The 18,722-nt window shown below is 39.5% G+C and overlaps 1 protein-coding gene across 1 annotated transcript in view; it reads left to right on the forward strand.

Moving 5' to 3' along the window:
- The window catches only part of LOC136874852 (uncharacterized), an 81,227-nt gene that overhangs the window by 34,360 nt on the left and 28,145 nt on the right, over positions 1–18,722 (forward strand). The window contains exons 3-4 of the mRNA XM_068227917.1: positions 228–393; positions 14,816–15,007. Of these exons, the coding sequence (XP_068084018.1) occupies positions 228–393; positions 14,816–15,007 (358 nt within the window). The remainder of the gene's footprint in view (positions 1–227; positions 394–14,815; positions 15,008–18,722) is intronic.

An 18,722-nucleotide genomic window follows, 5' to 3' on the forward strand; every position in this document is an offset into this window, starting at 1 on the left:
TACAACTTGATACTGAATACTGCCATCGCAGTAGCTGCCTAGAATTGTTTAAGAGTTCATATTTTCGAAACGCTCACCGATCCAAGTACGATTCCGAAATTATAGACGTATACTAGGTCAAAACAATGTTTGAGGCTAACGTACCCTACATACAACATACATATACAGAAAATATTAATGTTATAATTTTATTTACACAGATATGTAATCGTCTCTTCTTGGAATAGCTCGCAGGATACCGCAGCCGAGGAACGACTTAGACAACATTATTGTAAAGGCTCTTGAAGTTCTGCGAGGGCTGATGCCGAAAGGAATATCCGAGCTGGGTGTCCCTGTGTTAGAACCTTTCAGATTATCACATCATGGCCTCAACATTCAGAGCGAACTGGCCACGTGAGTAAAATGTATTTCTCTCCTAATATCTATTCCGTTATGTGAATGAATCGTATCCGTGAAATTTCATTACAATTTTTGTCCTAAATGGAAGATAATAATTGCTTTCACGGAAATCAACAGTAAAATTAGAGGTAAATTAATAAATACCAGTATTACTAGAGAAATATGTACACGTACCTACGGCGACTCCCTCGCTGTACGTAAGACTCTCGTCTGTGGCATTCCGCTTCAAGTGCCGTCTTTTGTTTACTTCTTGAGGTCCAAGGCTATCACCGACAAATGGGAGCGCTATTCAAAATTGGCGTGGACATCAAGCGGTTTTTTTTTAATGGAAATTGCAAGATCTAATACTAAATTATGTATTTCAGTGAAAATAGCATGGCCCCTGGAACAATAATAAAATTACGAAAATTGGAAGACCTAAGACTAAATGATGTATTTCACCAAAAATAATATGACCCCTGGACCAATGGTAATATAGCGAAGATTGGAAGACCCAAGACTAAATCATGCATTTCAGCCCTGGATCAATAATATGAATTAATGAATTATGGGGTCAACTGACCGGAAAGGATCGGAATACGTAAGTAAATAATAATAAAGCGAAGCAAAAAAACTTCAATTGCGGAAAGACTTCACAAACAAAAGACATACTGAAGTGCGGTGACGTAGTAAATTCCAACAGATACACCTAATGAACGCGGCAATGTACGTATGTATATATTTTTGTTTTAATAATGGCGTTTATTAACCCACCGCTAATTTGACTCTTGATTTACCCTAAAACAATTATTATCTTCAATTTAAGACAGAAATAATAATGAAATTTGATGGATACGATTCGTTCACATAACCTATCTATTCAAATGCACAGATGGACGTGTGAACAGCTACAACAGGCAAGTATGTGTAGGAAAAAACGTCCTCAAAGGTATCCCTAACTGAGCAACTTGGCTACACTTCGTCTTATTATATGTAACCCCACTGCCAGTGGTCTTTAAGGTGGCTTTCTGTGGTTTTCAATATTCACACCAGGCAAATACTGGGGCTCTACGTTTTCAATGGCTATGCCCTTCCCCAGCGCTCTCTCGCAGAAAACCTAAAAGTATTAGGGCTTAGAAATTAAATGGACAAGTACCATTTGTACTCTTTTAAAAGTTTTAATTTTGAAATTCATAATCACAACTACTAGATTGCATTGCCACGCGATGAACGTTATTCTCTGCATAGAAACAGATGAGTTCACTATAGTCTACGGACTGTATTAGTTCTCACTATATGTACAGCACAAAAATGAATTAATCGTGTTCTATTCTGGGCTATATCTGAAATAACTACTTACTCTCTTTAGCGCTGAAAACAACAGTTCTGCTTAACATTGACCCTGGTGTACACAACAACATCAGGAGCGTTATTCTGATATTCAAAAATGTCCTAAAAGCCGTTCCTTTTTTTCTAGGATGTACTTGTATAGTTCTAAACAACAAATGAGCTCGCAGGTTTAGATACTCATTTTCTGAAGTACCGTCCAAATCCCCTGGATCTTCTCTGTAGTTCAACAATGAGCCTGTATAGGGCCTATAGGCTCCGTGCGCTGATGGGAGAAATGCACCGTTGCGCTGCGAGTGGCGAACATTGTAAGTTAATGCGTTTCACCGCGCATATATCCGCTGTCTTCTCGCCGCGTCCTGCCATGTCCGATTAAATAATAACAGTGGGATTTCAGAGTGTTTTATACAAAACAATAATTGGCCACGTTATTCCAAACTTGCAGAAAGTGGTCATGTAATAAATTTACAAAAAAAAAACAGTTAGCAGGAAATAGCAACAGAGCAATAACTGCAAATGTGATCAGAAAGAAACATTGGTTCACTAGATATCCTACCATTTAACGATAGAGGCAACGTAGTAATTTATGTGTTAGTAGTGGTGATAACGAGATTAGTGTTTCTATACACGTCCAGCAACGCTGTCTTCAGAAAAATATCCTTGGTCTATTTCTAATACGATATAATGTTAGCGTAGGTTAATGCTGCTAGGGAGGCGATTAATTTTAAATTTTAATTTTAATTAATTTTAAACATAACCATGCTTTGTAAGGAAGCCCTTGGTAACAATCGGCATTATTTCATGAAGGCGAATAATTGTTTCCATGAAATGTAACCATATTTCAGCTGTTGTTTATGCAGTTTGCTCAGAACATGTCACCTCGCGTACTGATCGACCGTGTGAATGGTCTCGACCTCGCATCTCAGACGTAGGGAAAGAGAACTACAACAGCAGGAAGAGAGTAGAGGAACTTTTTCTGATAAAAATGCTCAGGCTTGATGTTGGATTTATTAAAATTCCTGATATTGAAGTCGCATGTACACTATCAAAAATTATGCATGGGAAGAAAAGTTCAGAATCACTTAAAGTTGCCAATAAGTTATTATTTATACTGTGTGTCTGTATTTATAATATGATCAAGTCCACCTCTGTAATACAGAATAACGGTTGGCGCTACTAGCTGCCTTCCTCGGGGGCCCGGGCTTGAATCCTGACACTGTCAGAAACTTAATATTTTTTTAATGTTTTGTGTTTTACGTCCCACTAACTACTCTTTTACGGTTTTCGGAGACGCCGAGGTGCCGGAATTTAGTCCCGCAGGAGTTCTTTTACGTGCCAATAAATCTACCGACACGAGGCTGACGTATTTGAGCACCTTCAAATACCACCGGATTGAGCCAGGATCGAACCTGCCAAGTTGGGGTCAGAAGGCCAGCGCCTTAACCGTCTGAGCCACTCAGCCCGGCTGTCAGAAACTTAAGATTGACATGAGGGTTGGTATGTGATTAAAACGGTGCACGCAGCTCATTGCCATTAGGGTGTGCCTGAAAAGAAATGCACCACCTCGGGACGAGGACATGAATTTACGGATGTAAAATACTGTATTTCTGTAAGCTATTGATATTGCGTAATAGAGGCCTATTTGTGTAATTTTATTTGTCTATTGCTTTTACAAATCCATTTCGTTAGATTGTTACGCAATACTATAAACTTTCACAATTTGGTCTATAGTACAGTACGGTATATTTATTATTATCATTCTACTAGCTATAATTAAGACTGTGGCAAAACAATCTATTATGATGTGTGGGCTCTAAAATGATGGCCTACTGCAGCTTGCTTTGCAAATATAACATTGCTATAACAATTTGTTTCTAATTGTTAACCTATTTGTAAAATGGTTAAAATACACGTTATAAAGAGTTATTTTGTATTAATTAAAAGGTATAAATCCCGAATTACTTCTTGCGATTTACGGCTATGATCCACCGTCTTTTTAAATGCATTTCATGAGGTCGTAAAGAAAACCCTCCTTTTTTTTTCACAGTGTCTATTAATGCAGCTAATAACAAACACATAGTTCTGCCCGAACATTATGGCATTAAAAGATATTCATCTGAAGACAGCATTGTAAAATTATTTTTCTTCTGATTCTCCTTTTTAATTTAATTATTGTGTTCCGCTTTCGCGTTATATCCAGCCACTAACCGTTTCATCGAGTAAAGCCAAAACTATGAAGGATGATATATTAATTGTAAAAGGGCGGAAGATTAGAAATTAGCTGAAAAAATATACGTGGGTATATACTGTGTCCAAAACAAAACTTGGGATAGAGAACGTACAGGGACACAAGGTTCTACTCTTCACGCCAGTGTGATCCATCACGGCGGCTATCTACATCACAAACATGACCGGATCAACACATAGGGAATGTGGTCTTAGATTCTAATAATGGCTTTAGACAAAAACATAGAAGGGGATTCAGCGATAGGGGGCCGCTGTAAAATGATTGAATATATGTGCGGTACGTAAACATCACACATATACCAGCTTCTTATTTGATGAAGGTGCCCCTAAGTAGTTCTCGTAATGTCCACCCGCAGCACCACATTGCTATACGCACGGAGCCTATAATGACGTTGAAGGCTGTAAATCTGAAACTGTCCCTGCCGGAGAGTTCGACCTCGTTTTCCTTTACTTCGTTACACAGCACGTTTTTGCTGGATGCCGGAAAAGTGCTAACACGGAGATTTGCGAACACATCATTAAAGCGGAAATTCGCGCACACTAGGGATTATTGCTACCTAAATAGGGTTTCCCAGGTCGTGGTAAATATTTCGTTGCCGGAAATATGCGAACACTATCCTGAGAATCCCATCTACACTGGATTAGCTTTGCGATTTTAACATTGACATTGTATTTGCAACCTCCCATACCATGTTACAAACATCTACAGTACCAGGTAGTTTCGTAACTAATGCGAACAATAGTGGGGATTTCTGCTGAGGCCACTTCCACCGCCGGTTCGGAGCGCATATCCGTACTTTTGTTCACTTTACTTCTAACCTTCATAGCATTAGCAATATTGAGTATGAAAATTGTTACCACGATCAGGGGTAGACCCTCCACTCATTATAATGGTTACGCGTACCGTAAGTACAGATAAACAAAAGCAGGCGTTGTTACGTACTGTACGTATAAATGACGAATTCATACGCCAAATGTATGAAAAATGACGAAGCCTATGAAGGCCGATTACAAACACGCCAAAAATTGTAAGATGATAATTAATTACCGTTTTGACAGTCCAAAGCCTGTGTAGTGTGACGGAAATCAGTTTCAATAAGTTGCATGGATTAAAGATTGTTTTATTTACAGGGTTCGCCTACATTACATGTCATGTTTCTTATTTTCGAAGATTTTTATTTTCGCAAATTTCCGGCAACGAAATATTTACTAAGACCTGGGAAACCCTAGTCAGGCAGACATAATCCCTAGTGTGCGCGAATTTTCGCTTTAATGATATGTTCGTAAATTTCCGTGTTCGCCCTTTTCCGCACACCAAGTCGTCAACATGTAGCATTCCATCCCATGGCCGGAGTGTCCTGGGCTGGTTAAGCCACTAGCAAAAGTATTCTGAACTTATCGCGGTGGTGAGGCTGGTATGGTCAATGTTTCTTACAAGGGACCTCTCTGCGAGTTCATATCGAAACCTACTTTAAAATGTTGCCTAAATCATTTACGTCCTATAGACATTGAAACCGGAATCCCGAGAAATCTAACAGTATAACTTCATACCGCAGTCAAGCGCGCTCATCACTCACTCCAGTATCTAGAACTGGTCAGGGATGTCCAATTGCTGCTAACTCACTGCCTTTTTATGACATATTGAAGGTTCGACTCCGGAACCTTCCAGTTGAACTCGCAGGTAATTTCTGGTAAGTGAGTTATAGGACGTTATGATACAGAATAAGAAAGCCAGGCGCAAACAGAGCCACTGTCACGAGAAACTACCACAAGCTGCAGTCTATGCTTTTTAGGAGTTATCGATACAGCCCAGACACGTCGTTCGTAGTAGCACGTTCAGACACTAGCTTCTTGTGGCTACGTTCGAACACCGTCTGTCAGTCACTCGTATCCGCCAGGCTATCCCACCATCTCAACACACCCGGCAGACCAGTCACGTTGCGCGTTACCTGACAATAATTCGTTGAATGTTGTCGAACACATTCGAAAATACATAAAATACTTCTCTTCGTACTCCTTTAGTTCCGTGAAAAGCGCAGCGGAACGAACGAATTTGCTGTGAGTTCTCAGTATTGAATACACCGAAAAACGGCGCTGTATTTGTGGAGGATTAACTCATATCCCCCGTTTGACTGGGCCTCACCACATTTATCTTTCTGTTCTTTATTGCTGTAAATACTCATTGTATTTAGAACAATGAAAATGAAATTTTTTGACGTAGACAATAATTAACCGTGTTAAACAAGATGCAACGTTAAACGTTAAGCGTTATTTCCCAACATCTGGTGCAGAAACCCGGAAAAAGAAGTAATTGGAATGAGTGGATATTGTATTGTGAACTGTGCTGCTTGATAAAGATAACATTACCGGTGAACCAGTATTTCCAGTTAGAAGTTAATATGGGAAGTTTATGGGAAGGGCAACTGATTCAGAAAGTGATGGAACCAACTAGAGGGAAGAATATTTTGGATGTGGTGCTGATAAAACCAGATGAGCTCTATAGAGAAACCGAAGTAATAGATGGTATTCGTGATCACGAAGCTCTTTTTGTCGTAATTAAAAATAAATGTGAAAGAAAGGAAGGTATTAAAATTAGGACTATTAGGCAGTACCATATGCCTGATAAAACAGGCATGAGGGAGTTTTTAAAAATTAACTATGATCGCTGGAAAATGGTAAATAAAAATGTAAACAGACTCTGGAATGGGTTTAAAGCAATTGTTGAGGACTGTAAAAATAGGTTTGTTCCTTTAAAGGTGGTAAGGAATGGTAAAGATCCACTATATTATAACAGAGAAGTAAAGAGACTAAGAAGGAGGTGCAGGTTGGTACGAAATAGAGTTAGAAATGGTTATGGAAGTAAGGAGAAATTGAAGGAACTTACTACGAAATTGAATCTAGCAAAGAAGTCAGCTAAGGATAACATGATGGCAAACATAACTGGTGGTCATACAAATTTTAGTGAAAAGTGGAAGGGTATGTATAGGTACTTTAAGGCAGAAACAGGTTCAAAGAAGGACATTCCAGGAATCATTAATGAACAAGGGGAGTGTGTATGCGAGGTTCAAAAGGCAGAAGTATTCAGTCAGCAGTATGTAAAGATTTTTGGTTACAAGGATAATGTCCAGATAGGGGAGGTGAGTAATACTAAAGAAGTATTAAAATTTACCTATAATAACAATGACATTTTACAGTAAGATACAAAAGTTGAAAACTAGAAAAGCAGCTGGAATTGATAAGACTTCTGGGGATATAATAAAGGCAAAGGGATGGGATATAGTACCATATCTGAAATACTTATCTGATTATTGTTTGGTTGAAGGAGCTATACCAAATGAATGGAGAGTTGCTATAGTAGCCCCTGTGTATAAAGGAAAGGGTGATAGACATAAAGCTGAAAATTACAGGCCAGTTAGTTTGACATGCATTGTATGTAAGCTTTGGGAAAGCATTCATTCTGATTATATTAGACATGTTTGCGAAATTAATAACTGGTTTGACAGAAGGCAGTTTGGGTTTAGTAAATGTTATTCCACTGAAGCTCAGCTTGTAGGATTTCAGCAAGATATAGCAGATATCCTGGATTCAGGAGGCCAAATGGACTGTATTGCGATTGACCTATCTAAGACATTTGATAGGGTAGATCATGGAAGACTACTGGCAAAAATGAGTGCTATTGGACTAGAAAAAAGAATTACTGAATGGGTGGCTATATTTATAGAAAACAGAACTCAGAGAATTAGAGTAGGCGAAGCTTTATCTGACCCTGTAATAATTAAGAGGGGAATTCCTCAAGGAAGTATTATTGGACCTTTATGTTTTCTTATATATATCAATGGTATGTGTAAAGAAGTGGAATCAGAGATAAGGCTGTTTGCAGATGATGTTATTCTGTACAGAGTAATAAAAAAGTTACAAGATTGTGAGCGGCTGCAGGGTGACCTCGATAGTGTTGTGAGATGGACGGTGGGCAATGGTATGATGATAAACGGAGTTGAAAGTCAGGTTGTGAGTTTCACAAATAGGAAAAGTCCTCTCGGTTTTAATTACTGCATTGATGGGGTGAAAGTTCCTTTTGGGGATCATTGTAAGTACCTAGGTATTAATATAAGAAAAGACCTTCATTGGGGTAATCACATAAATATGATTGTTAATTAGGGTACAGATCTCTGCACATGGTTATGAGGGTATTTAGGGGTTGTAGTAAGGATGTAAAGGAGAGGACATATATGTCTCTGGTAATACCCCAACCAGAGTATGGTTCCAGTGTATGGGACCCTTACCAGGATTACTTGATTCAAGAACTGGTAAAAATCCAAAGAAAAGCAGCTCGATTTGTTCTGGGTGAATTCCGACAAAAGAGTAGCGTTACAAAACTGTTGCAAAGTTTGGGCTGGGAAGACTTGGGAGAAAGGAGACGAGCTGCTCGATTAAGTGGTATGTTCCGAGCTGTCAGTGGAGAGATGGCGTGGGAGGACATCAGTAGACGAATAAGTTTGAGTGGTGCCTTTAAAAGTAGGAAAGATCACAATATGAAGATAAAATTGGAATTCAAGAGGACAAATTGGGGCAAATATTCGTTTATAGGAAGGGGAGTTAGGGATTGGAATAACTTACCAAGGGAGATGTTCAGTAAATTTCCAATTTATTTGCGGTCATTTAAGAAAAGGCTAGGAAAACAACAGATAAGGAATCTGCCACCTGGGCGACTGCCCTAAATGCAGATCAGTATTGATTGATTGATTGATTGATTGATTGATTGATTGATTGATTGATTGATTGATTGATTGATTGATTGATTGATTGATTGATTGATTGATTGATTGATTGATTGATTGATTGATTGATTGATTGATTGATTGATTGATTGATTGATTGATTGATTGATTGATTGATTGATTGATTGATTGATTGATTGATTGATTGATTGATTGATTGATTGATTGATTGATTGATTGATTGATTGATTGATTGATTGATTGATTGAAAGACATGAGTAGCCTACTGTATGTTTTGAATCATGACATCACAACCTTACAGCAGATCTACTGTACGTTCAAAGACAAAGACAGTGTAAGCTGTTTAATTTTACTATTCAATTTTATTTAGTGTACAACTGCGCATCCATTAATACTCAACATACACGTAGAGGAGAATTATGTACTGGTGTGAATATTGCTCCAGGTGCCCATCGCAAGCACGCGTTTTTTGTTATTACACGCTGGTGTGCTTGACACCACGGTGACGTCAAGTTTCACGCAGTGGTGGCTGGTGGTATCTCAAGTTGGGAGTTGCACCAACGTTTCCAGTGTCACATTTGTATAGCTTACAGAAATAACAAGAAACTCTATTTTCGTACATTCGTACTAAAACTGTAATGTATCTGGCAATTACAACTCATGAAATAAGAGGCTAATTATACACTGTAACTACAGTTACTCTTAATAGTAATGTTATTGGCTTTACGTCCCACTAACGATTTTTTACGGTTTTCGGAGACGCAGAGGTGCCGGAGTTCTTTTACATGCCAGTAAATCCACTGAAACGAGGCTGACGTATTTGAGCACTTTCAAATACCACCGGACTGAGCCAGGATCGAATCTGCCACGTTGGGGTCAGATGGCCAGAGCCTCAACCGCCTGAGCCACTCAGCCTGGCACAGTTACTTTTACCTCACTTGAATTGAAAATTTTCCGTTCTGTTTCTCATTGAAGCAAGATGTTGTTAATATTGTCATCCACAATATTAAAAGAAATTACCCAGCAAGTTGGCCGTGCAGTTAGAGCCGCGTGGCTGTGACCTTGCATTCGGGGTATAGTGGGTTCGAATACACCACTGTCGGAAGCCCTGAAGATGGTTTTTCACGGTTTCCCATTTTCACACCAGGCAAGTGCTGTGGCTGTTCCTTAATTAAAACCACGGTCGCTTCCTTACAACTCCTAGCCCTTTCCTATCCCATCGTCGTCGTAGGACCTATCTGCGTCGGTGTAAAGTAAATTAAATATGAAAATTTCAAAAATGGTAGTGAATTACCTTTGCGAAAGGAGAGAAAATAGGAATGAAGTAATCTCCGCAGATTGGTGCAATCTAACTGGACATTTGGAACTGCTTCTCGGTAGGGGACTTGCTAGTCTCGTGCAACTCCCTGAAACCGACACCGGCGAGCATGCTACCTGATGCTATGCAGGCTTAGGCTCGTCCTTGCTGAGTTACATTGCGCCGCGCTGTCCGCTAGGGAGTTGCCGTAGAAAAGCAAACCCCCTGAGTTTGATTCGAAGCCAGCACAGTTTGCTGGGCCGTTACGAAGCTTTAGTACAGCGAACGACCGAAGATGGTTGATTTTAACATGTTTTCGAATATATGTTAGGTTTATTAAACTAAAACATTACAAGAAAAGACGAGAAATGAAGTGCAAAATTATTGGGAGTTATGCAACCCTGCAACAGTACCACGCACCGCCCCTGGTTTCACGATCACATACTGCAAACCCAGTCAGTTACTCTGCGCCATCTTCGGGATAGTAGTAATCTGCCACACGCAGTACCTAATACAGTCACTTGTCCTAATCTCACGAAAACGAACTGATCTCGTATACATCCCATGATGGCTGACACAGAGAAAGAAGTAATATTACCTCTTTGCTAAAACTATTACTTCTTGCACGGAGGAGACCCCCGAGGACGAATACCCCATCTACAAAGGACTAGACCAAGGCACAATTAGCTTGCGCGTCTGTGACTCATAATTGTGTGAATCTCTCGCCATTTTTAGCAACCACATCATACAGAGGTATCAGGTACACCTCTCGTGGTGAAAAAGTACCGCCACAGACTTTCTAGCTATTTGCTATGGGCATTTACGAGATTAACGACACTTCGACCGCCTTCGCATCGTGGAAGTATTATGCGCTCAATCGCATTATTATTATGATTATTATTATTACTGCCGAGCGAGTGGTCGTGCGGTTAGGTTCGCGCAGCTTTGATCATGCATTCGGAAGATAGTGGGTTCGATCCCCACTGTCAACAGCCCTGAAGATGGTTTTTCGTGGTTTATCACTTTCACACCAGGCTGTTCCTTAATTAAGGTCATGGCCGCTTCCTTCCCACTCCTAGCCCTTTCGTACCCCTTCGTCGCCCCGGGAAAAGCGGTCACAGAAAAAGAAGAAGAAGAGGAGGAAGACTATTATTTGTATTCAGCTCGGTTAGTGTAAGCTGTAAAACACGAGTCATAGTATATGCTGCACATGCCATTCATTTGTATTTGAGTTGTATTCTGCAATGCTACATAACGTTTTTACAGGCTTCTACAACATTACACGACTCTTTCTCCATATTATGCGATGTCCTAATAATTACAATAATTAAACACACGTTGCGACATAAAACAAACAAATCCCATAAACCTGAAATATATGAGTGCGTTTATAATTTGTGAAATATACTTTCAACAATGTTGGAGCTCAAATTAAAATGCAAATATAATCTTTGCTCCAGAATTCAGTTGGCACTTGGGGATTCAAACTTGATCTATTTCTCACTGACCAGAGGAGAGAGCAAGATCGCATTGCATTATTAGCTGAAAGTGTCTGCACGTTACTCTGAAAGTTTCCGTACAGTTGGTACAGTACTCAGTGGTGACCCGACCACCACGAAGACAGAAAGTTTTCGGCGATGAAAGGATGGGAAATGCCTAGCATTATGAAGGAAATGACAATGGTACGAGTACAGCTCCAGTGTAGCTCAAAAAGACATTCCTCTTCCCGATGCCATCCGATTTTTCACTTGAAAATTCTAACATAGGGTCGACTGGAATTCAAATATCAGTCGTCCAGGCGGAAAGCCAGCAGCTAAGCTACTACGTCAGATCGTTGCCTATGTTATACTACTACTAGTACAACGTAGGCAAGGTCAGATACACTCCCGTCACCCCCACCCCCCACCCCACCCCCACCCCCACCCCCACCCCCAGCGCAGTTGAATCTATTTAAAACAGATATTAAATAAAGTCCCCGGTAGATGTTCGTCTAGGTTAATCTCAACGACCAGTGAAAAAATATTGATGCGATTTTCACCATTGTATGGAGAATATATCGAGGAAAGTTTATGTGCTCGAAACGTTATTCTATGACAAAAGGCAGCAGACAAGTAGCGATTTTAATGAAGGAAATCTGAAAAGAAAAAAAAACGGTCATCCGACCGCTTTCTTGGTTTACACGGCTCCTAGTCTGAATAAGTGTTTCCTTATTATAGTCTGCAGTAAAAATTCAACCTTTAATTTAGCCTTTCTGTTACTACAATGTTTGCTTTACAGAAATTGTATAACTTCTTCACACACCTATACAATAATTCATCGAATGATAATTTATAAAACTATTTATGAAATAGGATCTAAGACATTTGTTAATTAAGGTACAGTCTCAGCATTTGCCTGATGTGGAAACAGGAAGCCATGGAAACTTCAGGGATTCGAATAGGATTCGAAACCTCTATCACCTAACCACAAGCTAACAGCTACGTGATGTAAAATGCGCAGCCAATTTGCTCGATCTTAAAATTAGAAACCAAATTTCACTATCTTGTAATCCTTATCAAAATTGTTTATTTATCATAAAAAGTTATTATTATTATTATTAGTAGTAGTAGTAGTAGTAGTAGTATTGCATTCCGCCCGTCTAAGGACCACGTTACAATTTCAATTCTTCCTTCTTAGTTCTTTCCTTTTCTTCCAGTATTCTTTCATTGTTTCACTGTGCTTCTTTTTCCTGTCTTCAGTCCACTTTGTGCCTGTTTTCTTTTCCTTCCTCCCTTGGAATCCTTCCATTTGTAAGACTTTCTTCCTAAAAATCTTTCTTTCCAATAATTCTTCTTCTCGTATGTTGTTCCTTTCCAGGTCTTTCTTGACTTCTTGAACCCACGTGGTAGTTGATTTCTTTTCCCAAAGGTACTTGAAGATTCGTTTAATTAGTCTATTGTCATCCATTCTGTAAATGTGTCCAAGAAAGAGCAATCTCCTTTTCTTATTGTTTCTGATATGTTTTCTATGTTCTGGTAAACTTTATTGTTACTTCTTAATTTCCAAAACTCTGCAATTCTTAGAGGACCTAATATTTTCCTTATAATTCTTCTTTCTAATATTTCTAATTTATCGAGCTTGTAGTTCAGTGCTAGACATTCGCTGGCATAAAGGCATTCTGGTTTCACTACTGTCTTGTAGTGCTTTGTTTTAAGTTTTCTTGATAAGCACTTTTTGTTATTTCTTAGTTATACCGTAAGCTGTTTCCATCTTTTGTATCCTCTCCTCTCTAGCAGATTTTTCTAAACCATTTTCTTGAATTGTCTCACCCAAATATTTGAATTTCTTTACCTTTTCTATTTGACCAATATCCGTTACTAAAAACTTTGGGGCACTTTTTATATTCGTCAAAAGTTTTGTTTTCTCAGCAGAGATTCTCAAGCCTGTCATGTTGGCTGTCTTTTCAAGGAGATTGATTTGCATTGCTGCATCTGTAAGGCTTTCTGAAAGTATGACAAAGTCATCTGCAAATGCTAGGCAATTTATTGCAACACCTTTGTTCTTCTTACCCAGCATGAGTGGCAATATTTTGGATTCTTTCAGTTTTTCATTCCAAATTCTTACAATTTTCTCCATGACACAACTGAAAAAGAGTGGAGATAGACCTTCGCCCTGCCTGACAACCTGTATTAATTTTGAAAGGTCGAGATATTTCACCCATAAATTTTACTTTCGAGATAGTGTCTGTAAGTGTTTCACGAATTAGGTTTGCCAATTCAGTTTTAACTCCAAATTCCCGGATTACTTTATCTAGGGTTTCCCTATCAACGGAGTCAAGAGCTTTTTTAAAGTCAGTAAATGTTACAACTATGTCTTTGGAGTTTATTAATCTGTGTCGAATTATAGATATCAGGTTGAAAATCTGTTCAGAGCAAGATCTTCCCTCTCTAAATCCACCTTGATATTCACCCAATTGACTGTCCAATGTCGATTTTACTCTGTTTAGTAGTATTGTTGAAAATAGTTGTTGACATCTTGCTTGTTGCCCTTCTTGTGTAATGGGTGTATTAGAGCCACTTTCCACTCCTCTGGGATCTTTTCTGTTTCCCAAATTTCTTCAAAAATTATTTGTAGATCTTCTATAAGTTTTGGTTTAGCCCATTTTAAAAGTTCAGCTGTTATGGAGTCTTCCCCACTATCTTTGTTATTTTTAAGAATACTTCGTTAATTTCTTCCGCTGTTGTAGGTGAATCAGCTTCTAGATTTTCGTGAATTTCTGAAAATTCTAATTTATGATTTGGCTCAGGGCAGTTCAGCAGGTGTTCGAAGTGTTTTGCCAGAATCTCACAATTCTCGGCATTGTTAAGGCCAATATTACCATTTGCATCTCTGAAGCAAATACTATTATTATTATTATTATTATTAGTATTATTATTATTATTATTATTATTATTATTATTATTATTATTATTATTATTATTATTGTGAACTATTACTTTCGTACTAACATATCATTCAGCCTATATTTGTCTGTTTCAACTATTCTTGTAATCTGATTGTAACTTCTCATAAAAATATATCAATATGGCTCAACCACTGACTAGTAGTCAAATTAATAAATATTAAGATTAAATTTTAACTCTCGATGAAAGACCTGTTTTGTTTATTGTGATCAATTGTATACCTTTCTCACACATCTCCTTCCTGTACAATAATGTATCAAATTATAATTTATAAAGTTATTAGTCTAAGACATTTGTTAATTTCTTAATGTTGTTAGTTAAGTACGAGAAAGTTGTGAGTGAACTATTTTCTTGCTTCCTTGCAGAATATCTGGTAGCCTTGATGATCTGACCATTGCAAATCTATCAACGTTCAGATTAAAACACATCTCTAGTGACATTGAAAACTTGAAGGAAGATTTCGTTTTCAGCTTTGGAAGGATCACTGTAAGTGGTCTATACAACATTACCGGAGAGATGATTGATTCGGTCAGTGTCTTCGGAAACGGAGCTTTCTCGTAAGTACCATTGTTATATGACACTTCAATATACGAGGCCACTAGGGAACTTTAACCCATGTTCGTTTTCTTGGCCAGCGTATCATTTATTATGTGTTACCATTTTGCTTTACGTCGCGCCGACACAGATTGGTCTTATGGTGACGATGGGATAGGAAAGGGCTAGGAGCGTGAAGGAAGCGGCCGTGGCCTTAATTAAGGTACAGTCCCAGCATTTTCCTGATGTGAAAATATGAAACCGGAAAACCATCTTCATGGCTGTCGACAGTGGAGTTCGAATCCACTATAATCAGAATGCAAGCTCACGGCTGTGCGACTTTTTTTAAATTTGCTTTACGTCGCACGGACACAGATAGGTCTTACGACGACGAGGAGGCAGGAAGGGGCTAGGAGTGGGAGGGAAGCGGCCGTGGCCTTAATTAAGGTACAGCCCCAGCATTTGCCTGGTGTGATAATGGAAAACCACGGAAAACCATCTTCAGGGCTGCCGGCAGTGGGGTTCGAACCCACGATCTCCTGAATACTGGATACTGGCCGCACTTAAGCGACTGCAGCTATCGAGCTCGGTAACTGTGCGACTCTAAACGCACCACCAACTCGGTCAGTGGTCAGCATATCGGTCCTCGGATACGAAGTCCTCGGGTTCGATTCTTGACCGGGTGAAGGATTTTTGTCGAATTTGGTTCATTGCTTTGACTTGGTATTTGTGATTGTTTAAATACACGCCTCTTCATCAGCACACAACACACCAAACTACCAAGGAAGGGCATTTGACTGTAAAGCTGGACAAGTTCCCGTGTGCGCCTCCATCAGGGTGTTGGAAAATCGGTGGTAAAATACTACTACTACCACTGCTACTACTACTACTACCAATAATAATAATAAAACAAGAAGAGGAAGACGTAGAAGGTTTTTTAAAAAACAGAAATTAATAAAAGACAACGCCACACCACAGACATCGGTCACTATAATTTAATATTTCTCTTCACATAGTCGATTACTCCATTTTATCGTAATTAAAAGAGGCTGTGTTACGCCAACGTCCCTTGAACATTACATCTGTTGGCGTAATGGCAGTGTACTGCTAGTTGGAGCGTAGGGACAAATCAAGGATGGTCGCCGAGTTGCTATGTAACACAAGTTGCCCCGCTGTCGCTCTCTTCTGTATCATCACCAGAGTTATGGTCCAACTCGTTGGCTGAATGGTCAGCGTACTGGCCTTCGGTTCAGAGGGTCCCGGGTTCGATTCCCGGCCGGGTCAGGGATTTTTAACTTTCATTGGTTAGTTCCAATGGCTCGGGGGCTGGGTGTTTGTGTTGTCCCCAACATCCCTGCAACTCACACACCACACGACACTATCCTCCACCACAATAACATGCCGTTATCTACACATGGCAGATGCCGCCCACCCTCATCGGAGGGTCTTACAAGGGCTGCACCCGGCTAGAAATAGCCACACGAAATTATTTATTATTATTATTATTATTATTATTATTATTATTATTATTATTATTATTATTATTATTATTATTATTATTACCAGAGTTATTTGAACCAAAGCTACTACTTGTTTGTACTTGATGACTTCCGCTTCAGCTGCCATACACTCGTCCGACGCTCTTGCCATCGTTAGCCGATTCCCACGATCACCCAGACATTGACGAACAACGCATTACAGGCAATTCTCATATTTTCGCTATTATGCTTCATTTCGGGATAATTTTCGGATAATATAAGCAGATCGTGGTACCTATCCTGTGTGATTTGTGAAACCTTAGAAATGGAGTACTCTGAATGAGGAATGTTCTCTTTTTTACCTGTATGAAGAGAGTTGGGTTCTTTCATAACACTCCAGTGGTCGTGCGGATCACAATAGTGATCCAGCCGTTTAGTTTCTTTCGCTCCTGTTTTTTGGTATGACTATATACCTTGAGCATCTGTGTACCTTCCTCGCGCCCCATCCCCTCTCTGATAACACAGTAGTCTGCTAACCTTGACTGATGGTTGTTGCGTTATAAAGCAATTTATTCTTGTGGATCACAACTGTGATCCGTGCGACCATTGCGTGACTTCTTTTGACTTTGTTTGTTTTCTTATTACGGTGTCTAATCTCAGTTTATGTGCATATATCTACTCCGTTTTATGAGTTTATATTAATTATTGGCATTTAAGTACAAAATGGATGGCTATGAGAATATAAATCGGTGACTGAATGAACCAGACAGTGAGATACCGGTACGTCAAAAACATCATGGAGGGAGTAAGTGAGACAAATCACAATGTCCGGTAATTTTTCAGGTATTTGTTATAAACGCATGCATAATTATTTTATATTGTACAGAAAATAAAGTTCTTTTCACAATGCATAATCATATTCATTGAATAAAGAGCATAGAACAGCCTTATATCATGAAGAAAATACGGAACACAATTGTGATCCGCGCGACCACTGACGTGACTTTTCTTCGCGCGACTACCGGAGTGATAATTATCTTTACCGAAGTTTTGTGTTAATAATAATCTTATACATAGGAACATAAAATAGTCATTTCTCTGTCCTCTGTACAGACAAAAGTATCCCAAAGACAAGAAGGCCCAGGAAGCTGTAGATTTGAGTGAAGTAACCTCTAATCGAGAAGGATGTAGGAATACCAAGTTGCAGAACTTCCTGTGGGGGAATCCAAAAAGAGGGGTAAAGTGTATCGCGAGTGTAAAAGATCTGTTATGACTAACCGGCGTGAAAACTATTCCTACTACAAAAGCTTTTCATTCTGTCCCTGAAGGCGACAGCGAGCCTTCTAGACGGCAACGCCGCCTCTCAGGCCAGGGACATTTAATAAGGTGAAGGAGATGTTCGAATAAGGTGAGGGGGGTGGTGGCTGTGCCCTACACTAGGAAATGTCCTGGCATTCGCCTTAGTTCAGGAGAATAGTAAATTCGGGAGACGGAGAGGGGCTGGTCCCTACCACAGGCTGTCCTGAGAGTATGAACCATGTTTTTTTTTTTTTTTGCTAGGGGCTTTACGTCGCACCGGAACCATGTTTTATACACCTTCAACTTGGTATTGAGGTGACTACGATTCCGTACACTTTAAAATTTATCTTTAACATTTGTAATTTAAAATTTTCTCTCCATCTAGTCACCTCCGTAGTATAGGCTTAGCCTCTGTAATTTCGGGTCATGAGCCGCATAGGGTTTTAAGAATATTCAAGTGAACTTCAAAGGAGAGCAGATGTTCGCCTCCTGACATTCTGATTTAAGGCCAATAATTTTAACCTTTTCTTTTTACTAAGGCCATGTAGAATGGGCACTTATTGTTTCTGTTAAAGTCGTAAACCCTATCTGCGTCGGTGTAAAGTATATTAAATATGTAAATTTCAAACATGGTATTGAAAGGAGAGAAAATAGGAATGAAGTAATCTCCGCAGATTGGTGCAATCTAACTGGACATTTGGAACTGCTTCTCGGTAGGGGACTTGCTAGTCTCGTGCAACTCCCTGAGACCGATACTGGCGAGCATGCTACCTGATGCTATGCAGGCTCTTTAGGCTCGTCCCTGCTGAGTTACATTGCGCCGCGCTGTCCGCTAGGGAGTTGCCGTAGAAAAGCAAACCCCCTGAGCACCGTTTGCTGATCCGTTACGAAGCCTTCCAAGAGACCTTTGCTCAGCCCGAAGGCCTGCAGATTACGAGGTGTCGTGTGGTCAGCACGACGA

This window comes from Anabrus simplex, chromosome 5 (assembly GCF_040414725.1).
Source record: "Anabrus simplex isolate iqAnaSimp1 chromosome 5, ASM4041472v1, whole genome shotgun sequence".
Taxonomy (NCBI): domain Eukaryota; kingdom Metazoa; phylum Arthropoda; class Insecta; order Orthoptera; family Tettigoniidae; genus Anabrus; species Anabrus simplex.